Genomic DNA, 20,775 nt, shown 5'->3' on the forward strand with positions numbered 1-20,775 from the left:
AACTGCATCTTAATAAAATGTTATCCTCTTCCTTCTCACCTCAGGCCTCATCTCCTGAACTGAAGCCAGGACTCTAACACACAAAAACTTGCATAATTTGTGGAACTTCCATAATAGTTATTTATTCCATTTCAGTGACGTGCGGTGAGGGTCGTGACTGGTGAGGCACTGACGTCATCACATCAGATTTACAAACATATAGCTTATTCACCATTTGATTGGCAACAGTTGTTTTGTTTAACATTAACATAGTCTGAAGCAAACCTTTTAGCTCCGGTGTTGGTCTTCCTTTAATTATTATCTTCTGCTTCGATTGAAAGTCCAGTTTAGAAAATTCTTTCAGTTGAGTTATGTAATCTTCCATGTTGAACATAAGGCCAAGCAACAGGAAAAACTAACTGGCCTTGCTAACTGTTTATGGTAGCTTGCCGCCGAGGAGTCGTAGAGTCCCTGGGATCACCAGCGCCCCCTACCATGAGGCACGAGAACTGCGTGCCTCACCTAGTGTCTCTTCGCAGCAGTTTCATGATCGCTCAACACAAGAATGCATTACACACACATACAGTTGTTAATGAAAAAAACAAAAAAAAAAACTGTGCATTATATACACCAGCTAAAATATAGAAATTTAGTTCATATAGTAAAAGTGTTAGAACATTTTAATAGCCACATGCAAAGGGAAAGTAATCCGGTCTCACTGCATAGCATGCCAGCACAGTTAGTAGTCATTGGCAATGACTATACTGAGCCGCACCACGGATTGCGCAATCCGTGGTGCGGCTCGCCGGGCTGGTGCCTCACCGTTCGTCTCTTAGTATTTGACCGGCAAATGCAAAAATTCAGCGATTTTGAAAAAACTAATCTAAAAATGGTGTAGTTAAATGGAAAAGAACTTTAAAATACAAATCACTGAATGAATATAACCATTTAATTTATTTTTTAATTTTATATTTCCACGATGACAGGTGAGGCCGTGCCTCACCTGCCTCCCCTGACTGCACGTCACTGTTCCATTTATAGTCACAATTACCTATTGTCAGCAGATTATACATGAGACCTCCCCATCTCCAGGCAGCTGACAACTCCAGCTGGTTATAAGCTAAACAACAATCAACAGCTGGTTATAAACTAACATTGTGCCAGCTATTGTTAGGCTCTAATAATGTTAGATCCATTTCAAAGAATGTTTCACTAACACCAACTAACAAAGGCTAACAGCAGCAAAAATAGCAACACTTACCAACAAAAAAGTTCAGCATATCCTGAACAACTCACCTCAGTGTCACTGATATTGGACAGAAATGAGCTTCACTGACTCATATTGGAATCCTTTCACAAGGTTTAACAACCTATTCCAGAGTAAATAAAGGTGGATGCTTCTCACCCAGCATTGACAGCTAAAGTAAACAGTGGACTGACAGTTTGCAGTCAAGGGAAACCCTCTGGGGTGGATTTGGTCTGGAGTCACTTTGTTATGTGAGTACAGAACAGTTTAATTTGGGTCTGAGTTTTAGAGGTGACTTGGGTGTAAAAATGTAAAATACTGCAAAGTATTTACTTGACTGTATCCACTTTTTGTTTCCTGACTGCTGGCATTATTAACATATGTTAAAATATAGTATACAAAATTTATTTTTACACAAACAGTAAAAGAAACACACTGTCCAGCTACAGCTGTTATGGGATACAGTCTATGGGACTGAATTAAATTGAATGTTTTTGATCTCTCTTGGCTGACTAAAACACATTTGTCCTATAGCAGCCACTGTACCTAGAATGATGCACTTGAATTGGAATGGGTAAGAAAACAGAACTCAGCTGAATGCAATCAGCAATCTACTGATATCTAGCAGTGAATTTTTTACTCATTGTAACTTTGTTTCCAGTAAATATCTAAATGATTCAGAAAAGGCTTGGGAGAACATGCTGTGGTCACATGAAACCAGAGTCAAGCAATTTGGCATTAACTCAACCCGCCATGTTTGGAGGAAGAGAAATGCTGAGTATAACCCAGAGAGCACCATTCCCATAGATAAACATGGAGGTGGAAAAGTTATGCTTTGGGGCTGGTTTTCTGCTAAAGATACAGGATGACTTGGTATAGGATGGTACTGAGGGGCCAATGGATGGGGCCATGTACCACAAAATCTTGGATGTGAACCTCTTTCCCTTAGCTAGAGCACTGAAGGTGGGTTTTGGCTGGGTCATCCAGTACGACAGTGACCCAAAATATATCGTCAATAAGAGTGGTTTAAAGAAGAATCACATTAAGGTCATGGAGTGGTCCAGCCAGTCTCCAGATGTCAATACAATAGAAAATCATTGGAGGGAACTGAAGCTTCATGTTGCCAAGCAGCAACAAAGAAACCTAAAGCAGAGTCGGCCAAGATGGCAAATGGACTAGTTCTTACAGTATATAGCAATTTTCTACTCTTATCTGAGCACTCAAAGCACTTATACAATACATTTACATCTACTCATTCATACAAGCATTTACATATGTAAGTAAGCTAAGTGCTTTTATTGTCTAACATTCACACACATTCATCCTTGCGTCAGAGGGGAACTTGGGGTTCAGTGTCTTGCCCAAGGATACTTTGGGATGCAGCCCGGAACAACTAGTAATCGAACCGCCAACCTTCCGATTTGTAGGTGACCTGCTCTACCTCCTGAGTCACAACCACCAGTTTGATCACTTCTGATGTGTGCAAATCTGCTGACCAAGTACAAGAAACATCTTACAGCTGTGCTTGCTAACAATGGTTTCTCAAGTCATGTTTTGCATGGTGATTAAATACTTATTTCACTCAATAACATGTAAATTAATTTATAATTTTATGTAATTTGCTTTCTTCTGGATTTTTGGCTGATATTCTGTCTTTCTCAATTAAAATGAAACAACCATAAAAATTAGAGACTGTTCATTTCTTTGAAAATGAGCAAACTTACAAAATCAACAGGGGATCAATGAGCCACAGTCTGAAGAAGGGCCACAGATTGCCCTTCTTCAGACAGAAGTCTGAAGAAGGGCAATCTGTGGCCCGAAACGTCACTCGCTGTCAAGGTTTGTTTAGAATAAACGTTATTCAGGAGCTTTGCCAGTGTGCGGCCCCTTTTCTCTTTTTCTCCACTCCTATCACATTGCCTAGTCCAGAAAAAAAGGAAGACATAAGCTTTGACTACCAGTAGATTAACAAATGGCAGGTGTTCTTTGCCATGTTGTCTATGCTAGTAGCTGTGTACAATTAGATTCGGCATTTTGTCATGCTACAAATGCATCTTATTTAGCACTTTCTGCTCTACTTGAGCACTCCAAGTGCTTTATACAACATCCTTCATTCACCCAGTCATACAAGCACTTTTCCACACCTAAGTGCTTTCTAGCTAACATTCACACACATTTACACTCTCGTGAACACAACAGAGTGCAACTTGGGGTTGAGTACATACCAGTCAAAAGTTTGTGTTCAAACTTTTGACTGGTACTGTATCTTGCCCAAGGACATTTTTGGCATACAGACTGGAGCAGCTAGGAATCAAACCACCAACCTTCTGATTAGTAGGTGACCTGCTCTACCTCCTGAGCTATAGCCACCCCACATAGGAATATAGGAATGTACAGGTAATATATTTTCAGATCTGTTACTATGGCCAAAATTTATTTCTGAATGGTGCTGAGTGCTTTTCTAGAGAAGACTGTAGTGGCACTGTAGGCTTGGTGTTTAAAAAAAAAAAAAAATCATACCTCTTGCTGTCTGGTATTGTTCTGGTTCTAACTGCAGAGCTTCCTGGTTGATCCTCAGAGTTTTCTCCCTCCTGCAGGAGAGAAGCTTCAGGAGGGACCTCCACCTCACTATCTATAAATGTCACAAAAAAAAATAATGCTTGTCTTAATGAAAAGAAAACCTGGTACTATATTTTGTCCATCAGTGCCTTTTCTCATGCTTATCCAGTTCAGGGTTAATGGAAGGATGGAGCCTATCCTAGCTGCCATAGGGCGTAAAGGCAGGTTACACCCTAGGCAGGTCGCCAGTCTGTCTCGGGGCTAACACATAGAGACAGACAACCATTTGCACTGACATTCACACCTATGGGCAATTTAGAATGACCAATTAAACTAACCCCACCAACTGTATGTCTTTGGACTGTGTGAGGAAGCTGGAGTACCCAGAGGAAACCCATGCAGACATGGGGAGAGCATGCAAACTACACAAAGAAAGGACACAAAGGCCCTGACCAGATGGTGGATTTGATCCCAAGACCTTCTTGCTATGACGTCACAGTGCTAACCTTGCCCTTTTGTTTTTTGTTTTTAAAATGGTCAAGTAGTGTGAATGTGAGATAGTGGCTGATTTGTGGAACTGGGTATATTGTTTTTGGATCAACTAGTAATGCCACTAGAATCCCAACAGAATGACAGTTCTGAGTACCCACCCTTTTTGGGGTTGCTGGTTGGGGTGCTCCAGGGTGCTCCATCCGGTGACTCCATCGTCCTGCTGGGAGATTTCAACGCTCAATGTGGGCAATGACAGTGAGACCTGGAGGGGCGTGATTGGGAGGAACAACCTGCTTGATCTGAACCCCAATGGTGTCTTGTTATTGGACTTCTGTGCAAACCACAGTTTGTCTATAACGAACACCATGTTCGAACATAAGGATGTCCATAAGTGCACATGGCACCAGGACACCCTAGGTCACAGGTCGATGATCGATTTTGTAATCGTATCATCAGATCTGCAGCCGTATGTTCTGGACACTCGGGTGAAGAGAGGCGCTGAGCTGTCAACTGATCACCACCTGGTGGTGAGTTGGATCAGGTGGTGGGGGAAGCTGCTGGACAGACCTGGCGGACCTAAACATATTGTGAGGGTGCGCTGGGAACGCCTGGCAGAAGCCCCAGTCCTGGAGATCTTCAACTCCCACCTCCGGCAGAACTTCAACAGCATTCCGAGGGAGGCTGAGGACATTGAGCCCGAATGGACCATGTTCCGCACCTCCATTGTTGAGGCTACTGCTCGGATCTGTGGCTGCAAGGTGGTTGGTGCCTGTCGTGGTGGAAACCCCTGAACCAGATGGTGGTCACCGGAGATGAAGGGAGCCATCAAGCTTAAGAGGAAGTTTTATATGGGATTTCGGCGGCAGCTGATGGGTACCGACAGGCCAAGCAAAACAGGGTTCAGGCAGTGGCTGAAGCAAAAACTTGGGTGTGGGAGGAGTTTGGTGAGGCCACGGAAAAAGACTTTCAGCATCGAAGCAATTCTGGCAAACCGTCAGGTGACTCAGGAGGGGAAAGTGGTGCTCTACTCATACGGTCTATAGAGTGGAGTGCTATTGACTTTGACTGAGACTATTGTCAGGTGGTAGAAGGAATACTTTGAGGACCTCCTTAATCCCACTGACATGCCTTCTGGAGTGGAAGCAGAGCCAGGGGATGAGGGGGATGACAGGCCCATCACTGGGGGTCAGGTCACTGAGGTGGTTAAACAACTCCTTGGTGGCAGGGCCCCTGGGGTGGACGTGATTCGCCCTGAGTTCCTGAATGCTGTAGGGCTATGTTGGTTGGCACGCCACTGCAACATCACATGGAGATCTGGGGCAGTGCCACTGGATTAGCAGATCAGGATGTGGTCCCCATCTTCAAGAAGGGAGACTGGAGGGTGTGCTCCAACTTTCAGGGGATCACATTCCTCAGTCTTGCCGGTAAGGTGCCAAGGTGCTGGAAAGGAGGGCCCATCCATGTGCTTCATGGACTTGGAGAAGGCATTTGACCGCATCGCTTGGGGTATCCTGTGGGAAGTCCTGCGGGAGTATGGGGGTGTCTGGCTCGTTGTTGCGGGCCATTCAGTCCCTGTACACCCACAGTGAGAGTTTGGTCCGTATCGCAATAAGTCGGACTCATTTCCTGTGGGTGTTGGCGTAGCCATGTGGCAGAAGGCTTCTGCCTTGGTGGCCTCAGAATCTTGTCTCTGGTCTTTGCAGATGATGTGGTCCTGCTGGCTTCATCAGGTGGTGGCCTCCAGCTTGCAGTGGACTGATTCGCAGCTGAGTGTGAAGCGGCTGGTATGAGAATCTGCATTTCTAAGTCTGAGGCCATGGTCCTCAGCCAGAAAAGGGTGGAGTGCCATCTCTGGCTCAGGGATGAGTTCCTGCCGCAGGTTAGATGTTAGATTGAACTCATTGTCATTGTGCACACAAGGCACACAACAAAACGATCGTTCCAGATCACTCATCTGGAAACAAGCATCTGTGGTCATGCAGCCAGAGACCGGTGCTACCGTTAAGGAATGTGGTTTAAGTGTCTTGCCCAAGGACACAATGCAGCACAGGGACAGGAGCTCGAACCTGCAACCTTCCAGCTGCAAGGTGAGCGCCTACCCACTGGTAGTGGCTCCTCCAGGTGGAGGAGTTTAACTAACTCGGGGTCTTGTTCACATGTAAGGGAAGAAGGGAGCGGGAGATCAACAGATGGATCAGGGCTGCATCTGCAGTGACGCAGACACTGCACCAGTCTGTCGTGGTGAAGAGGGAGCTGAGCGAACCTGTCGATTTACCGGTCGAGCTACATCCCTACCCTCACCTATGGTCACGAGCTTTGTCTAGTGACTGAAAGAATAAGATCATGAATACAAGCGGCAGAAATGAGCTTACTATGATGGGGGGCTGGCCTCACTCTCAGAGATAAGGTGAGGAGTGTGGCCATTCGGGAGGCCGCTGCATCTCCACATCAAGAGGACCCAGTTTAGGTGGCTTGGGCATCTGATAAGGATGCCTCCTGGGAGCCTCTTCAGTGAGGTGTTCTGGGCATGTCCTACCAGGAGGAGGCCTGATAGGACATGCCCAGGATGGTAGACCCAGGACACGCTGGAGAGATTATATCTCTTGGCTGGCCTGGGAATGCCTTGGGGTCCCTCCAGATGAGCTGGTGGAGGCTGGGGAGAGGGAAGTCTGGGCTTCTCTGCTTGGGCTGCCCTGGATAAGCGGAAGAAAATGGATGACAGCTTTGGGGGGTAGGTGTGGGTGAGCACTGCTCATTGGCAGTCAGGTGTTCAGCATGCTTCTGTTCCCTCAGTTTTAATAACCCTCTAGTGTTCATACAGACATACTTACTTTACTTTTTACACTTCATACACTGACATATCCCAAAACATGCACCCAACATTTCAAATTCCAGATGAGTGGGGAGTGGAGCAATCAGCTCTTTTCATACCCCTGTTTCCTTCACCTGACCCTTCACCTGACAGGGATTGGCTATGGTGTCAAGGTGGGGCTGGCTGCTCTCTGGAGTGACTGCTTGCTCTGTGGGCACTCATTCTCCCCCACGCCTTGGAAGATGGGTTGATGAGTGGAAGAGTGTGTCCCGTGGTGTCTTTGTCTTTGTCTGGGTGCGTGCCTGTGTGTATGGCTAGTCCTGGATCTGGGGCTTTTGGGACATTCTCAACTTCCTTACCAAATACATTTCATGACAAACACACACACACGCACGAGCAACAGAGCAACAGCAAGCAACAGAGCAGGCAACAGAACAAGTGTATATTCTTGTTTGCTGTTCTGTACGTTTTTTCCAGGTACTGTTTGCTGTTGTTTTGTCCTCTTTTTGTTTATTACAGATGCATGCATAGCGTACATAGGGAAATATGACAAGCTAACTTTGTACACAAAACACTGTGACAGCAGAGGATTTCAGGTTTCCGGTCTAGCTCCAATATTCTCCAAAAGTTGCCAGCGTCACCAAAAAAAGTCACTATATTTGTCACTAGTTGCTTTTTGAAAAAAAAAAGTTGCTGGGGGTGTGACAGGAATGCTCTTTATGACTCAAAATTAATTGTTATCATTCATGAGAGATAAAGTTTGATATATGCTTGATAGATTATAGGTCAACAAGTCATTTACAACAATATAAACACCAGCAATAATTTTCTTGGCAAATACCATAAATCACTTTTTTGGCACAAGACTGGCTATTCAGATGACAAATTGCTCCACTGCCACTGTGTACAGTGTGGGCATGTTCATTTTACGTACAGGCAGTGCAGTACACATTCACATTCAAATTCAAATCAGTTTATTGCACCCTATAAATTCTAACATATAGGTATATCTGTTTATTAGTGCAACAAGGAAAGAGTGCGTTTGATATTGAAGATTTAAAGCATTTTTCAACACCAGGATGATTTTATTACTTCCTATCACAGTAATCCCTAGCTACTTTGTGGTTCACTTTTCGTGGACTCACTGTTTCGCGGGTTTTCAATCAGTATTAGTGTAAAATATTTATTGCGGTATTTTCGCTGTTTCACGGGTTTTGCGGTACTCGTTCTTTATATGCATAGTACGTATTGTACAGTAATGTATATGTACAACATATACTTGGTGTATAACTGTGTGGGGAGGGTTTATAAAAACTTAAATAGTGTATAACTACTAAAATAATGTATAAGTATAAAATAAATATAGCGTCCCTACTTCACGGATTTCACTATCGCGGGTGGTCCTGGAACGTAACACCTGCCAATAAGTGAGGGATTACTGTACATTTAAATTACCAAAACCAGGTGAAATTAAATGTCTTAAAAAAGATCAAGATTTTCTTTGCACAGTTTTGAGAAGGGGGGGGGGTCTGATAAAGAGTACTTTTGTAAACTTGAAAAATGTTGATTATTGTGAAGACCCCTTACTGATTTTTCAAGCTACTGTAGTGTCACTGGATTTAAATAATGTCTTAAAATGTCTTAATGGTGCAAAAACATCTGTGATATATTTTGATACTTTATTTGCCAGTTCATTTGAATTGTGTTTGTGCATGTGTTTAATCTATGAAAGACCCAAACACTGCTAACAGCGTGTGTGTTTATTATTCGAGTTCCTGTCTCTCTCTCTCTCCCCCTCTCTGTTTCTCTCTGGGTGTGTGTGTGTGTGTGTTGGTGTGTGGTGTGTGTGTGTGTGTGTGTGTGTGTGTGTGTGTGTGTGTGTGTGTGTGTGGTGTGTGCTGTGTTTTCCAGGACTTACCCACAGCTCCCTTGTTGCCAGAACCAAATCTGCATCGTCTTTCTTCTTCTTCTTCTTCACTTTCAGGCCAACATTATCTTGGGCTTTCTGCTCACAGAAGAGTAAACCTTTCATTTAGTCAAAACTTATCTTTATCATTATTGCTTCAAATTATGATGACTGAATTTGAGGGATGCCGTCATCCCTCAATTTTAGGCAATTTATAAATCAGAAGCTTAAGCAAAAAGTAATGAGCAGAATTTTTTTTTTTTTAAGGAAATCTGATTTAGAGGTGGAGCATAGACAAATGAAGAACCAGTTCACATTTCTGTGTGAGATCACACTTTTAACCTTTAACATTCTGCAGATAATCATCAGCCATCTTATGGTAAGATATTTGGTTTCTTCACCCTTCATAACTTGATAATTTCTGCAGCATCTTTGTCAGTCAAATTCAATATTCTTAGTTCTTACACTTAAGATTTGTGTTGCTGATGTAGATTTTTTTTTATTGTTTTGGAAAGTGTTCCCAAAATAAAGAAAGAAAGAAAGAAAGAAGAAGAGAAAGAAAGAAAGAAAGAAAGAAAAGAAAGAAAGAAAGAAAGAAGAAAGAAGAAAGAAAAAGAGAAAAAGAAAGAAAGAAAGAAGAAAGAAATCTGTTTTCGTTACCAACGATATATCCAGGATTAGGTAGGAATGAGGCCAGGGTAAGCTTTTGGGTTTGGTAATTGTTCGTTTCTTTTAACTGAATATTTGCCTATATGAAATGGTAGATAACAGAAAATCTCAAAAGTATTCAAAGTCGTTTCTGTGGCTCCAAAGTGTGTTCATATGCGACATTTATTTTAGAAAATGTAATGAAAACTTGCACCACAAGGAGGTAGTGTTTTAACATAAAGTTTCAGTGTAGTTGACCACACCACGTACATTAGGTTTTTCTATGTACTTTATTTTGAATTGCTATTTTGAAAGACAACTTCCAATTAAAGCTGCAAGCAGCATGACTGGGCCCTCGCACCCAGGTGCACGTCAAGTGGTGGCACGTTTGAGCCATGTTGCCATTTGGAGGTTGCCATTGTTGGGAGCATCAAGGTCCCGCATGAATTTTGTTAGCTAGTAGGCCTACTGGAATATGCGTCATTCGGCCCACTGAACATCTCCTGCCCCAGAGCATTGCTATGGCAACACCATTTGGTATTCTATAAAAAGTTTGACAACTTTTGATGGCCCACTTGTCTAGACTATGTTCAGTGATTTTGGTCACAATGGTTGAATGCCATAGGAGAAGTTTTTTCAAATATGAGGCCTGAAAATGGCAAAAAAAAAAAAACATGGCAAAGATTACACCTTAAATTCAACATTGCTGACCTGGGTTTGGGTATAACTCCAAGAGACTTTTTTGCACATCTCAGAATGTTACATAAGCCTGCAAATTGTCTGTGGTTGATTTAAAAAAAAAAAATTCTAGGTGGCACTGTGGAGCCCATTTTGCCATATTCAGTGATCACAGCAATCAAATTTGAAACTCTCACATCATGACAGAGGGTATGACAAAATTCATAAATTTTTGAGCTTTTTCAAGCCCCTCATCAAGGACTGATTATTCATAGCAAATTGGTTGGCCACCAGGGTGTGCCATTAACTGAAAGTTTACAATTATCACACTGAATCCACATCAGTGTCTGATGTTTATTCAGATCACTTTTGAGGTGGACTGGGTAGAACTGGAAGGAGTAGTATAAGAAAGTATGACACATGGTATTTCATGATATTTCCAGTTCCTACTAGGGGGTACTCTAACTAATTGACTATATGGATATTAATGTGTTCAGGACAGGAGCTTATCAAACCACTGAACTTTGGTGCAGATTGGCAATGTGGCAAAATTTGAGATGGTTGTGCTCACCACCTTGGAGCTGTAGGTTCTAAGTGTAAACATGGCATTTCCTGCTCCCACTAGGTGGCATTGCATCATTAAATATTGTCTCATGGATGTGTTCAGGGGTGTATGAGAGCCAATGATAATTTCGTGGTGAATGATCAAATTCGCTGTAGCACACGGCCACACCCTCAAACAAAAACTCACTAGTTTGTAATTTGGATTCCCCCTGGTGTGTACATTAGACTAACCAAACATGAAGTTGATCCTATCCAAATCCTAGGAGCAGTTACAAAAAATATGATTGCTAAAATCATCTAATTAATTTCAAAAATGTCAGTTAAAATTAGTTAGCCAAATAAGAGCTAGTTTAGCAAGCTTGCTGCACCAAAGAAACAGATTGTTGCATGAATGGCTACTGTAAGCATCTTCAGACTTTCCTTAGAATTTTTTTTGAATTAATAAAAGAACGGGTATTAACTGAATGCAAACCCCTAACCTTAAATCTAATCACCAGGGACCTGCTGGATGCTTAATCCTGTGAGGGTCTTAGTACAGAATGTGTCATTTTATTTTCTCTGCTATCAGAATGCAAAAAAAAAAAAAAAAAACAGGGTAAGAAGTTAGTTTGAAGATTTAATTGATCCAACAATCCTGGAGAGATGTTCAAAAGATTTCAAATCTAAACTATTTTAAACTCAACTACTCACCTTGCTGGGCTGCAGGACTGTCCACAGGATCCATTCTGCTCAAGTCCATAGAATAATAATAATGTCAAGGAAGGTCCTTCAGTGAACAACTAAGCGCAAATGCCAGCCACAACAGAATACATTTTCTTTTAATCTATGATAAAACATTACTTTTCTCCTGAGAAATGAACAACTTTATTAAAGTGACTTTATCAAACTATTTCTGTACAGTAACTAAACTAAAGAACTAATCAGACTCTCATGAAAAAGGTTCTTCTCTTTGTTTCCTTGTGCCCAAATTAATTAACTTGATCGAGTCTTGGCCTTAAATGTCTTCACCATTTCTAAAGAAAACATGTCTCACGTCATGTGGTTTCAATTGGCTCTGTTTCTCTTGAGCATGTTTAATTTATGGTTTCTGTAAACAGATGTGCCCTCCTCTCTACATTTAACAGATAATCACCTGTCTTAGAAAGGCAGTACTGTTTTCACTGTCACGGTACTGTTACTTTCATTTTTACTGAGGAGAGCAATAGTAGTCACTAATTATAACACTAGAGTCTCCTCTGATGAAAAGATAAAAGTATTATCGGTAGAATTTGAAAAGACTCATTTTGCTGAAGATGAACATGATTCTTATATTTAGTTATGCATTGTTCCATATTGACAGCACTAATCAGAGAGAATACATTATTATGCATTTGTGTGTTCTAGCTTTTGGGCAAACAACCATGAAAACACTAAAACTGGCATTTTCTAAGTCCAGTTCGCAATACTTCATCAGCCTATCAATGGTTGTCAGGAACAAACCTCGTGCTTACCATTTTAAAATGGTTTACAAAGGAAAGGTGTCAGTAGCTTTATCAAACACTACTAAATTATTTTATGAACATGAGCTTGATTTACTTGTATCTTTCCTGTAGCATGTGAAGCTGATATGTGTAAAGTATCATGCCCACATTCAAGCCAATAAAACTGTTCTTTGATGTGGTTACAGATAAAAAAGTTGAACAAACTCAAACTTCAAGACAACAAAATTCAGCTAAATGTTGAGCTGGGCTGTTTAACTTCATAGAAACGTCTTAGAAATACTTCTTTCAGATGTCTCTGAGAAGAATGATGCTGACTATAGCAAATTTGCATATAGCAAATATATAACAATAGAAATAGAAGCTTAACTAAGGAGGAGATTATTTGATCTTAATAGAGCTTTTCACTCACAAAGTTCAGGCTTACTTGTAGTTCCTAGAGTTTCCAAATCTAGAATGGTAGGAAGAGCCTTCAACTATAATGCCCCTCTCTTATAGCTCAGGAGACAGATGTCCTCTCTACTTTAAAGAGGCTTCAAACTTTCAAATAATAAAATATGACAGTTAATGACAAATTGGCTAAACATCACTGCAGTGGAAAGAACAAGCTTCCTACCTTGGTTTGGGGTCCCTTGTTAGTCAGAAGATAGCACCACTCTTCAGATTTGGCAGTTGGACATGTAAAACTGCATGCTGTACACAGACAAGGTCTGAGAGCTGCTGAAGCAATGTGCTGAACAGTAACCTGACTATGTAATTGGTGGTTGAACTGTTTGTTCAAAAAATTAAGTTGTAAAGCCGAGGGAGCATGTGGCTGATGAATGCACTAACCCTTATTATCCTGTTTTCCTTGATGGCCTGTTTGAAAGTAAAAGAGCAAAAGTGTCTCCAACAATTTAATTCTTGTTTTCTTTTGTGTAAGACTAATTTATTTGGTTGCATATTCATGTTTTTACATTAACTAGTATTGGTAGTAGTACAAGTACCTGCAGCTGTAGCAAAAATAATGCTAGTTTACTACTAGTAAAGTAATACTAATATTATTAGCAGGAGTGTTAACATTCTTTTCTCTGTTTTTTATTTTTTCATCATTGGTTGTCAAATAACTCAAACAATATTTCTTCACTTGAAAACAGACTACTCTAAGTGGACACTAAAACATTAAGACATAAGCAAAGCTGTTTATCTAGTACTGTGTGTGCTTGTGCTGAACCTTGTATTCATGTGACCAGGATGTATGATATTTGGAGAGTTAACAAACCCACCCCTGGTAAACAGAGCAGCTCACGCCCTGATGATGATAAATGCTCAAATAAAACTGGATGCCATGTTATTACACATCAATTGGACACATTTCTGACCAAACTAAATGTTAATTCAGCACATTTTTCATTAAATTTTGAGTTTGTGCTTGTAAGTTCAGTGTCATTGCAAAGAAATCATTCACACTGTTATGTATTTCCATGAATATGATCTTTTAATTAGAAATACAAATACATTTTGAGGACACAAATGTTTGCTCATTTTAATATGGTCTTTTAGGTAAAAGTAATTACACATTTCAGTGCTCTACCTAAATTTTCATTGAATTTTAAGAATGCAATATTTTTGCATAATTTTCCATTCCAACAATGGTATAAAATTTCCCATTATTATTGCTGTGTTACCCATCTGTATAAATGTAGCACCGTTGTCCTACCTAAGTTTGTAAATGTCATAATTACCCAATAACTGCCAGAATAATATATTTGTATTTAATATTGTAATACTAAAGTATAACTCTGTTATAATATGAAACTATTATTCAAAGTACAGAATGCTTTCACAATAGCAACCACGAAGAATAATGGAGGGACATTACACTTTTTAAGTTGAGCTCATTTAATTTAAACTCTGTTTAATCAACAATAATGCATCACATTCTACATGTTTTGTATGGTTGTCCTGTGAGAACAAGAAATCTCTAAATAAATAGCTTTTACACAGGCCTATAACTTAATTAAAAGATATTAATAAAAAGAAATCACAGCTGAATTAAAAGGCTTGAGTACTATGTGACAGTTAATGTCTAAGAATGAATGAAAAACTGCTGAGTTTGGTACATCTGGTCAACCAAATTACTTTTCCGAGAGTTCAACATGCCTGTTTTATTAAATATACATGGCAAGAGCTTATATTCTGTTTCCATCATCAGAGCTTTCACTGCTAATGTACTAAACAAGTTATCAAAAGTTTCTTACATCACACGTTGGCCGAGGTGATTAGTATGAGAAATCTCATCGTGTGACCATTTGCATAGGTATTTAGGCTTTAATAAAGTAAAAATCCATCCATGCACTAGCGAGAGGTCCTGGGTTCAAATCCTGGACGAGTGGTGAGACTGTGCCAGTGACTTGCCAGGTTAAGATTGCAGAAGTTCATACACAGGCTTTGCTATGCCTGAGAAGTCCTTGAATTATCTACAGTAGTAACTGAGGAAGCCCAGGAGCTTGTGAATTTGGTGATGTTCCTTATCACACAGGTGCGATGAGCTGCCTGAGGAAATCTGTCAGTTCATGGGAAGGAAAGGAAAGGCCTCAGCAGGGCTCCAGGATGAAAGGTGGCTGTTTGAGTCGGGCTTTCTCTGCAACATAATGAAGCATCTTCATACGTCCCTGCAACTTCAGGGAGGAGCCCAGTGCTTAAAGTGTATGATTGCCAAAAAAGAAAAAAAAAAAGAAAAAAATCAGACACTTCTCCACTGCTGTGTTTGCAACTGCGCTTTTTGCTGAGAAACTGGACACACAGTTTATGCAGCGTTTTTCTGACTTTGAAGTGCAGAAATTCACATCATATTTTTTACCTGAAAATAATCACAAATTTTCATCAGCTTGAAATTTTTTCATTTTCCCTGTTATTTTTGAAGAAATATATAATTTTATATTTCATTTAATGTGTTTGAGAAAAAAGTTACTGTATTTTAGCCATTCAAATTCATATTGCTGAATAAAATATTTTTTTTTAATTCCCGTTTGGCCCGCAACTGATTGAGTTTGTCACACCTGCACTAGGTCCTTTGGATCAATTTGCACACTGTGTACAGATACAAGGTGATCCAAATATCTCACTTGTCTGCAAAACTCATATCTCAGTTTCACACCATGATGTTTGAGTGCTTTAAAAACGTTGCAGTCGCCCTCAACATCCTCCACAAAGGTCTTGGTATAGCAGAGAATGTCATCCAAGTAGGTAATGCAGCATTCATCCCTGAATGCATCCAACATCTCTTCCATACTCCTTTGAAGGGCTGCAGGAGCACTGGAGAGACCAAAGGGTATTCTAACCCACTCATGTAACCCCCAGGGGGTTACAAAGGCTGTGAGATGCCTGAACCTTTGCCATAAATCCTTGGTGAATGCCTTCCTTTGATTCATTGGGGTGGCTGTAGTTCAGGAGGTAGAGCAGGTCACTTACCAATCAGAAAGTTTTTGGTTTGATTCCTGACTGCTCCGGGCCACATGCCAAAGTATCCTTGGGCAAGATACTGAACCCCAAATTGCTGTCCGACACAAGCAGTGGAATGTGAATGTGCGTGAATGTTAGACGATAAAAGCACTTAGCTTAGACACATATGGAAGTGCTTGTGTGAATGTAAACGTGTTGTATAAGTGCTTTGAGTGCTCAGTCAGAGTAGAAAAGCATTATATATGAATTTACTATCAAGAATACTGAACCAGGAAAAGCCCCCCAGTGTGTGAATCAGATCTTGGATACGAGTGAACACTAGTGGACACCTATCAGGGATGCTTTTTTTTTTGGTTCAGTAAACAATAGTCTATACCAGTCCTTCTCAAATAGTGCCCTTCCTAGGCACTATTTGAGAAAATAATTGAGAAGCACTGGTCTATACAAATAATTGAGAAGCACTGGTCTATACAAAGGTATAATGTGCCATCCTTTTTGTCGACACATACTGCACATAAGGAGACTGATTGATGATCCAGCTTTTCACCAAAAGGTCCTGAATGTACTCCTTTACCTCATTAAACAATGGCTTTGGGACTGAGATGTAGGCTTTTTGTACAGAAATGTCATCTTTAAGGTTTAGTGACATCTGTAGGCTTGGAAAGAAACTTGGGCTATCATTGGCATCTTTTGCAAAAGCAACTGACTCTTCATACAATTTATTTATTTTTATTTTTTTCACAATTCCTTGCTGCTCCTCCGTAAGATGATTTACATCAACTGGTGGATGCCAAAGTAATGCTGAACAGTTTGGAGTTTGGGGGTGTGGGTGTGGTGGCACTCTGAATCTTTGTGTCTCTGATTTGGGGTGAACACTTTTTAATGGAGTGGATACCACCAATCAAAGATTTTCGAGGTAGAATGATATCATGTTTTGTCTGGTTTCCTAGAGGTATTGTAACGTGAGGGGAGGTGAAGTCAGCCACGGAGGTGTGCAGGTGGATAGCTAAAAGGTAATATTCCACAAAATGGTGGTTTATTCCAAACAGCAAAACAAAGCCACACGCTACTGAGAAACACCATTCCGCGTACACAGAGGTGAGGTCTCTCGCTCTACAGAACAATGAAGAAACACGGTAACTTAATAGTCACAATAAGCAAGGGGTGCCACCATGTGGCGGTACACAGCATTACAACAACAGTGACCGTTACATAGTCCCCCAGGTGAAAAAAAGGCTGCCCTCAGCCGCACACAGCTGACCCCAACAAACCACACTTACCAGCACTCTATACATAGACAGTACAACTAAGCTAGGTATGCACACGGAGTAAAAGGATACACAAAATTTTGGGCAAATCAGGTTGAGGTAAACAATTCACAGTGGCAAATCCTTAAACATTACTTAGATTTTTTTTTTTTTTACACTTTAAATATAGAAACAAATAATGACCTCCCCCCAACTAGGAACACTTGGAAAATGGGAGCGAACCAAACAGTTGCACGTACTCAACGCAACCTACAGTGTACTAACGCTGTCTGAATTTATACAGCATACAGGCTGCATAAATGTTGGATTCATTGAATGAATCTCAGCATCAGCAGCTTTGATTCAAACTCATCTCTGCTGCACTGATGTAACCTGTAACTCTGACCATGAACACAGCCTCTGTGCACCAACACAGAGCTTTACTGTAAATACAGTACAACAAGCTGACCTGTTTATTACACACTAAAGTGCAGTATTTTCATACAATCTTTGAATTACAAAGTCAGCATACTTCAGTTTGTTTTCCAGTCCTTACCTTTAGTTCTAACCTCTCTTCTTCTCCAGTCCTTACCTTTAGTTCTAACCTCTATTCTTCCTCTCCTGTCCTCTTTCTCCATCTCTGAACTTCTCTCTCATCCTTTGCTCTCCCTGAAATACAGCAGTTCTTCTTTTAGCTAGCAGACACACTGTGTGACAAACTGCACACACTTTGTGTGTTTGCTGATATTTCTTGAACATTTAGAAACGTTGCATTTACCTGACACACGTTACTCCCTTTATGCTCGCTCCTCTTCGGTAGCGCTAGCTAAGCTGTTTATGTCGCACAAACAACTTATGGACTTGGTCCAGCCCGCTGTAACCCCTGATTATAGCATTATAAATGATACATTAATTATATGGGTTTGCGTATTTAATCCCTTTGTACCCGATAAGCCCCAGTGATGGAGGATACGCCAGTACGATTGTCTCTTATGTGTTATTTTTCCTCTGTTTAGGCTCAGATTGTTTGATGATTGACGGAAATGCAAACTTCTCTCTGACGTGTTAAAAAGTAACGAGTCTGTTTTGAAAATGTAAGAAGTAGAAAGTACAGATACTTGTGTAAAAATGTAGGGAGTAAAAGTAAAAAGTACTCAGAAAAATAAAGTACAGATACCTGAAAAATCTACTTAAGTACGGTAAGGGCCTCAAAGGCCCTTGGTTTTTCTGATTTCCAATCTTTTGTTTTATAATTTGTATTTGGAGCACTCTATTATATGTTGAGTATATAACGAAATGTTTGATATAGGCCTAATGTATGTTTTTACATTAGTAATTCATTTTACACTTTTTAAAAAAATTAAAATCTAAGGAGCCATTTGGGAGCTGAAAGAGCCAGCTCTTCTTTGGGAGCTGAGCCTAAAGAGCCGGCTGTCTGAAAAGAGCCAGAATTCCCATCACTATCCTCTACATATGAGTGTGGGCGGGTCCTCGTCGGGACACTGAAGCCGAAGCGCACAAACGTGTCCCAAGAAGTATGTCTGTCCCCCACGTACGCGCAAATCGCAGTCTTCAAAGTTCGGTTGACATGCTCAGTGGCGTTTGTCTGTGAGGGTTACACTGTAGTGAGCCTGTGCACAGAGCCTAGGGCAGAAAGACATGTTCAAACAGCTCACTCACAAAAGGAGTCCCCCTGTCGGAAATCAGGTAAATCGGGGTACTGTGTCTAGCAAAAACATCAGTAACAAATTTACCTGCCGCCACTTGAGATGTGGCCTCCTTGACTGTGCTTATCTCGACCCATTTAGTGAAGTAGTCAACAAAAGCTAGCAGATACGCATTACCAGTAGGGGTACGAGGAAGCGGCCCAACGAAATCAACACCCACGTACTCCCAGGGCTTTTGAGGTACAATGGGGACCATAAAACCTGCAGGCTTCTTCTGACTCGGCTTAGTGAACTGGCAGACTGGGCATGAAGTTACATAACGTTTCACATCAGCAGCCATTTTGGGCCAGAAAAACCTGAAATGCAATCTAGCTAAGGTCTTGGAAACACCCAGGTGACCTGCTGTGGGGTGGTTGTGATAATAGTCTAACAAGGTAACTCTCACTGAAGTAGGAACAAACAGTTTCAACTCTTTCAAAGAGTGTAAAGCACACGTGGACTTAGAATTCTTATAATAAAGAGAGAATCATACACAACATACTGCGACAAGGTGGACTGAGAGTCCGCTTCAATGTCTCTTAGGAGTGGACCCATGACATGATCATCCAACTGCAACTGTCTCAGTTGTGAACGATCAGTCAGCACGATGGGGGGCAGGGCACGAGTGTCCAGACTGCTGATGATGGAATGCTCAGGCAGTAGATCTGTCTGTTTGTTGTCGGGCAGGGGTAAGGGATTTCGGGACAGTGCATCCGGCACCTTGTTGTGCATACCAGGTTTGTGCACTACCATGAAATTTAAGTCCTATAGGCAAAGCAACCAGTGGGCAAGCCGGCCTGTAGGGTTTTGATGAGACATGAGCCATTTAAGGCTATTGTGGTCAGTGAAGATGAACATGAACACCTTCAACATATGGACGAAAGTGTTCTAGGGCCCATATTACAGCAAGGCACTCCTTTTCTGAAGCTCAGGAGAGGAGTTCAGTTTTGTGAAGGGAGCGACTAGCAAAGGCCACAACATACTCACGACCCTTGTCATCCTTTTGCATTAAAGCTGCACCCAGACCAATGTCACATGCATCTGTGTGAATGGAAAAGGGGCGCTCGAAGTCTGGGAATGACAGAACCGGGGCTGATATGACATGGTCTTTTAAAGTGTCCATGGCTCTTTGGCAGTTGTCATTCCAGTGGAAAGCATTGTTCTTTCTTGTAAGGTAATGAAGAGGTTTGGCATGGCGGGCGTAATCCTGAATGAAGCGTCGATAATAACCCATCAGGCCGAGGAACTGACGGACATTTTTCACTGAGGTGGGAGTACTAAACTCCCTAACCACTTTGACTTTGTCTGGATCAAGTTTAACGCCTGATGATGTAATCTGGTATCCAAGGAAGGTGAATTTGTCGAGGCAGAACTGGCATTTTTTAAGCTTCGGGGACAAGCCAGCAGCTTGCAGTCTGTCCAGCACTTCTTTAAGATCCGCTAAGTGCTGTTCAAAGTTAGGTGAGACAATGACAATGTCATCCAAATAGAATACACATGTCTTGCAAATGAGGCCAGCAAGCAATGAGTTCATGAGCCACTGAAAAGTTGCGGGTGCGTTGCAAAGTCCAAAAGGCAGCACAAAAAACTGGAAGAGACCGCAGTGAGAGATGAATGCAGTCTTAGGTTTAGAGTCCTCCGCTACAGCGAATTGCCAGTAGCCCTGTGCTAGGTCCAATATTGACACAAATTTCACCCTTGCCAGAAAGTCTAACAATTCATCAACACAAGGCAGGGGATAAGAGTCTTTTCAAGTCACCTGGTTGAGGCCACGGAAGTCTACACAAAACCTTGGGTCAGTGGCTGCTCTGTTGACAATGACTACAGGGGCAGCTCAAGGGCTTGTGGAGGGCTCTATGATGCTATCATTTAACATTTGTTGCACCTGTTCTTCAATTATTTGTTTCTTAGCAGGTGATGTGCAATAGGGTGGGAGATTAACTGGTTTTGCATCGCCAGTCTCTATGACATATTCAGTGAGAGCAGTTCGACCAAGATGCCCATCGAACATGGAGC

General features: G+C 41.4%; 1 protein-coding gene across 1 annotated transcript in view; it reads right to left on the reverse strand.

The window, feature by feature from the left end:
- fer1l6 (fer-1 like family member 6) overlaps positions 1-19,060 on the reverse strand; it is a 93,708-nt gene extending 74,648 nt beyond the window's left edge. The window contains exons 1-5 of the mRNA XM_030726029.1: positions 18,808-19,060; positions 15,470-15,648; positions 9,011-9,093; positions 6,267-6,271; positions 3,746-3,857 (exon numbers count right to left, since the gene is read on the reverse strand). Coding sequence (XP_030581889.1) covers positions 3,746-3,857; positions 6,267-6,271; positions 9,011-9,093; positions 15,470-15,648; positions 18,808-19,060 — 632 coding nt within the window. The remainder of the gene's footprint in view (positions 1-3,745; positions 3,858-6,266; positions 6,272-9,010; positions 9,094-15,469; positions 15,649-18,807) is intronic.
- Positions 19,061-20,775: the final 1,715 nt, after the last annotated feature.

The sequence above is a fragment of the Archocentrus centrarchus genome, unplaced genomic scaffold (genome assembly GCF_007364275.1).
Source record: "Archocentrus centrarchus isolate MPI-CPG fArcCen1 unplaced genomic scaffold, fArcCen1 scaffold_95_ctg1, whole genome shotgun sequence".
Classification (NCBI taxonomy): Eukaryota; Metazoa; Chordata; class Actinopteri; order Cichliformes; family Cichlidae; genus Archocentrus; species Archocentrus centrarchus.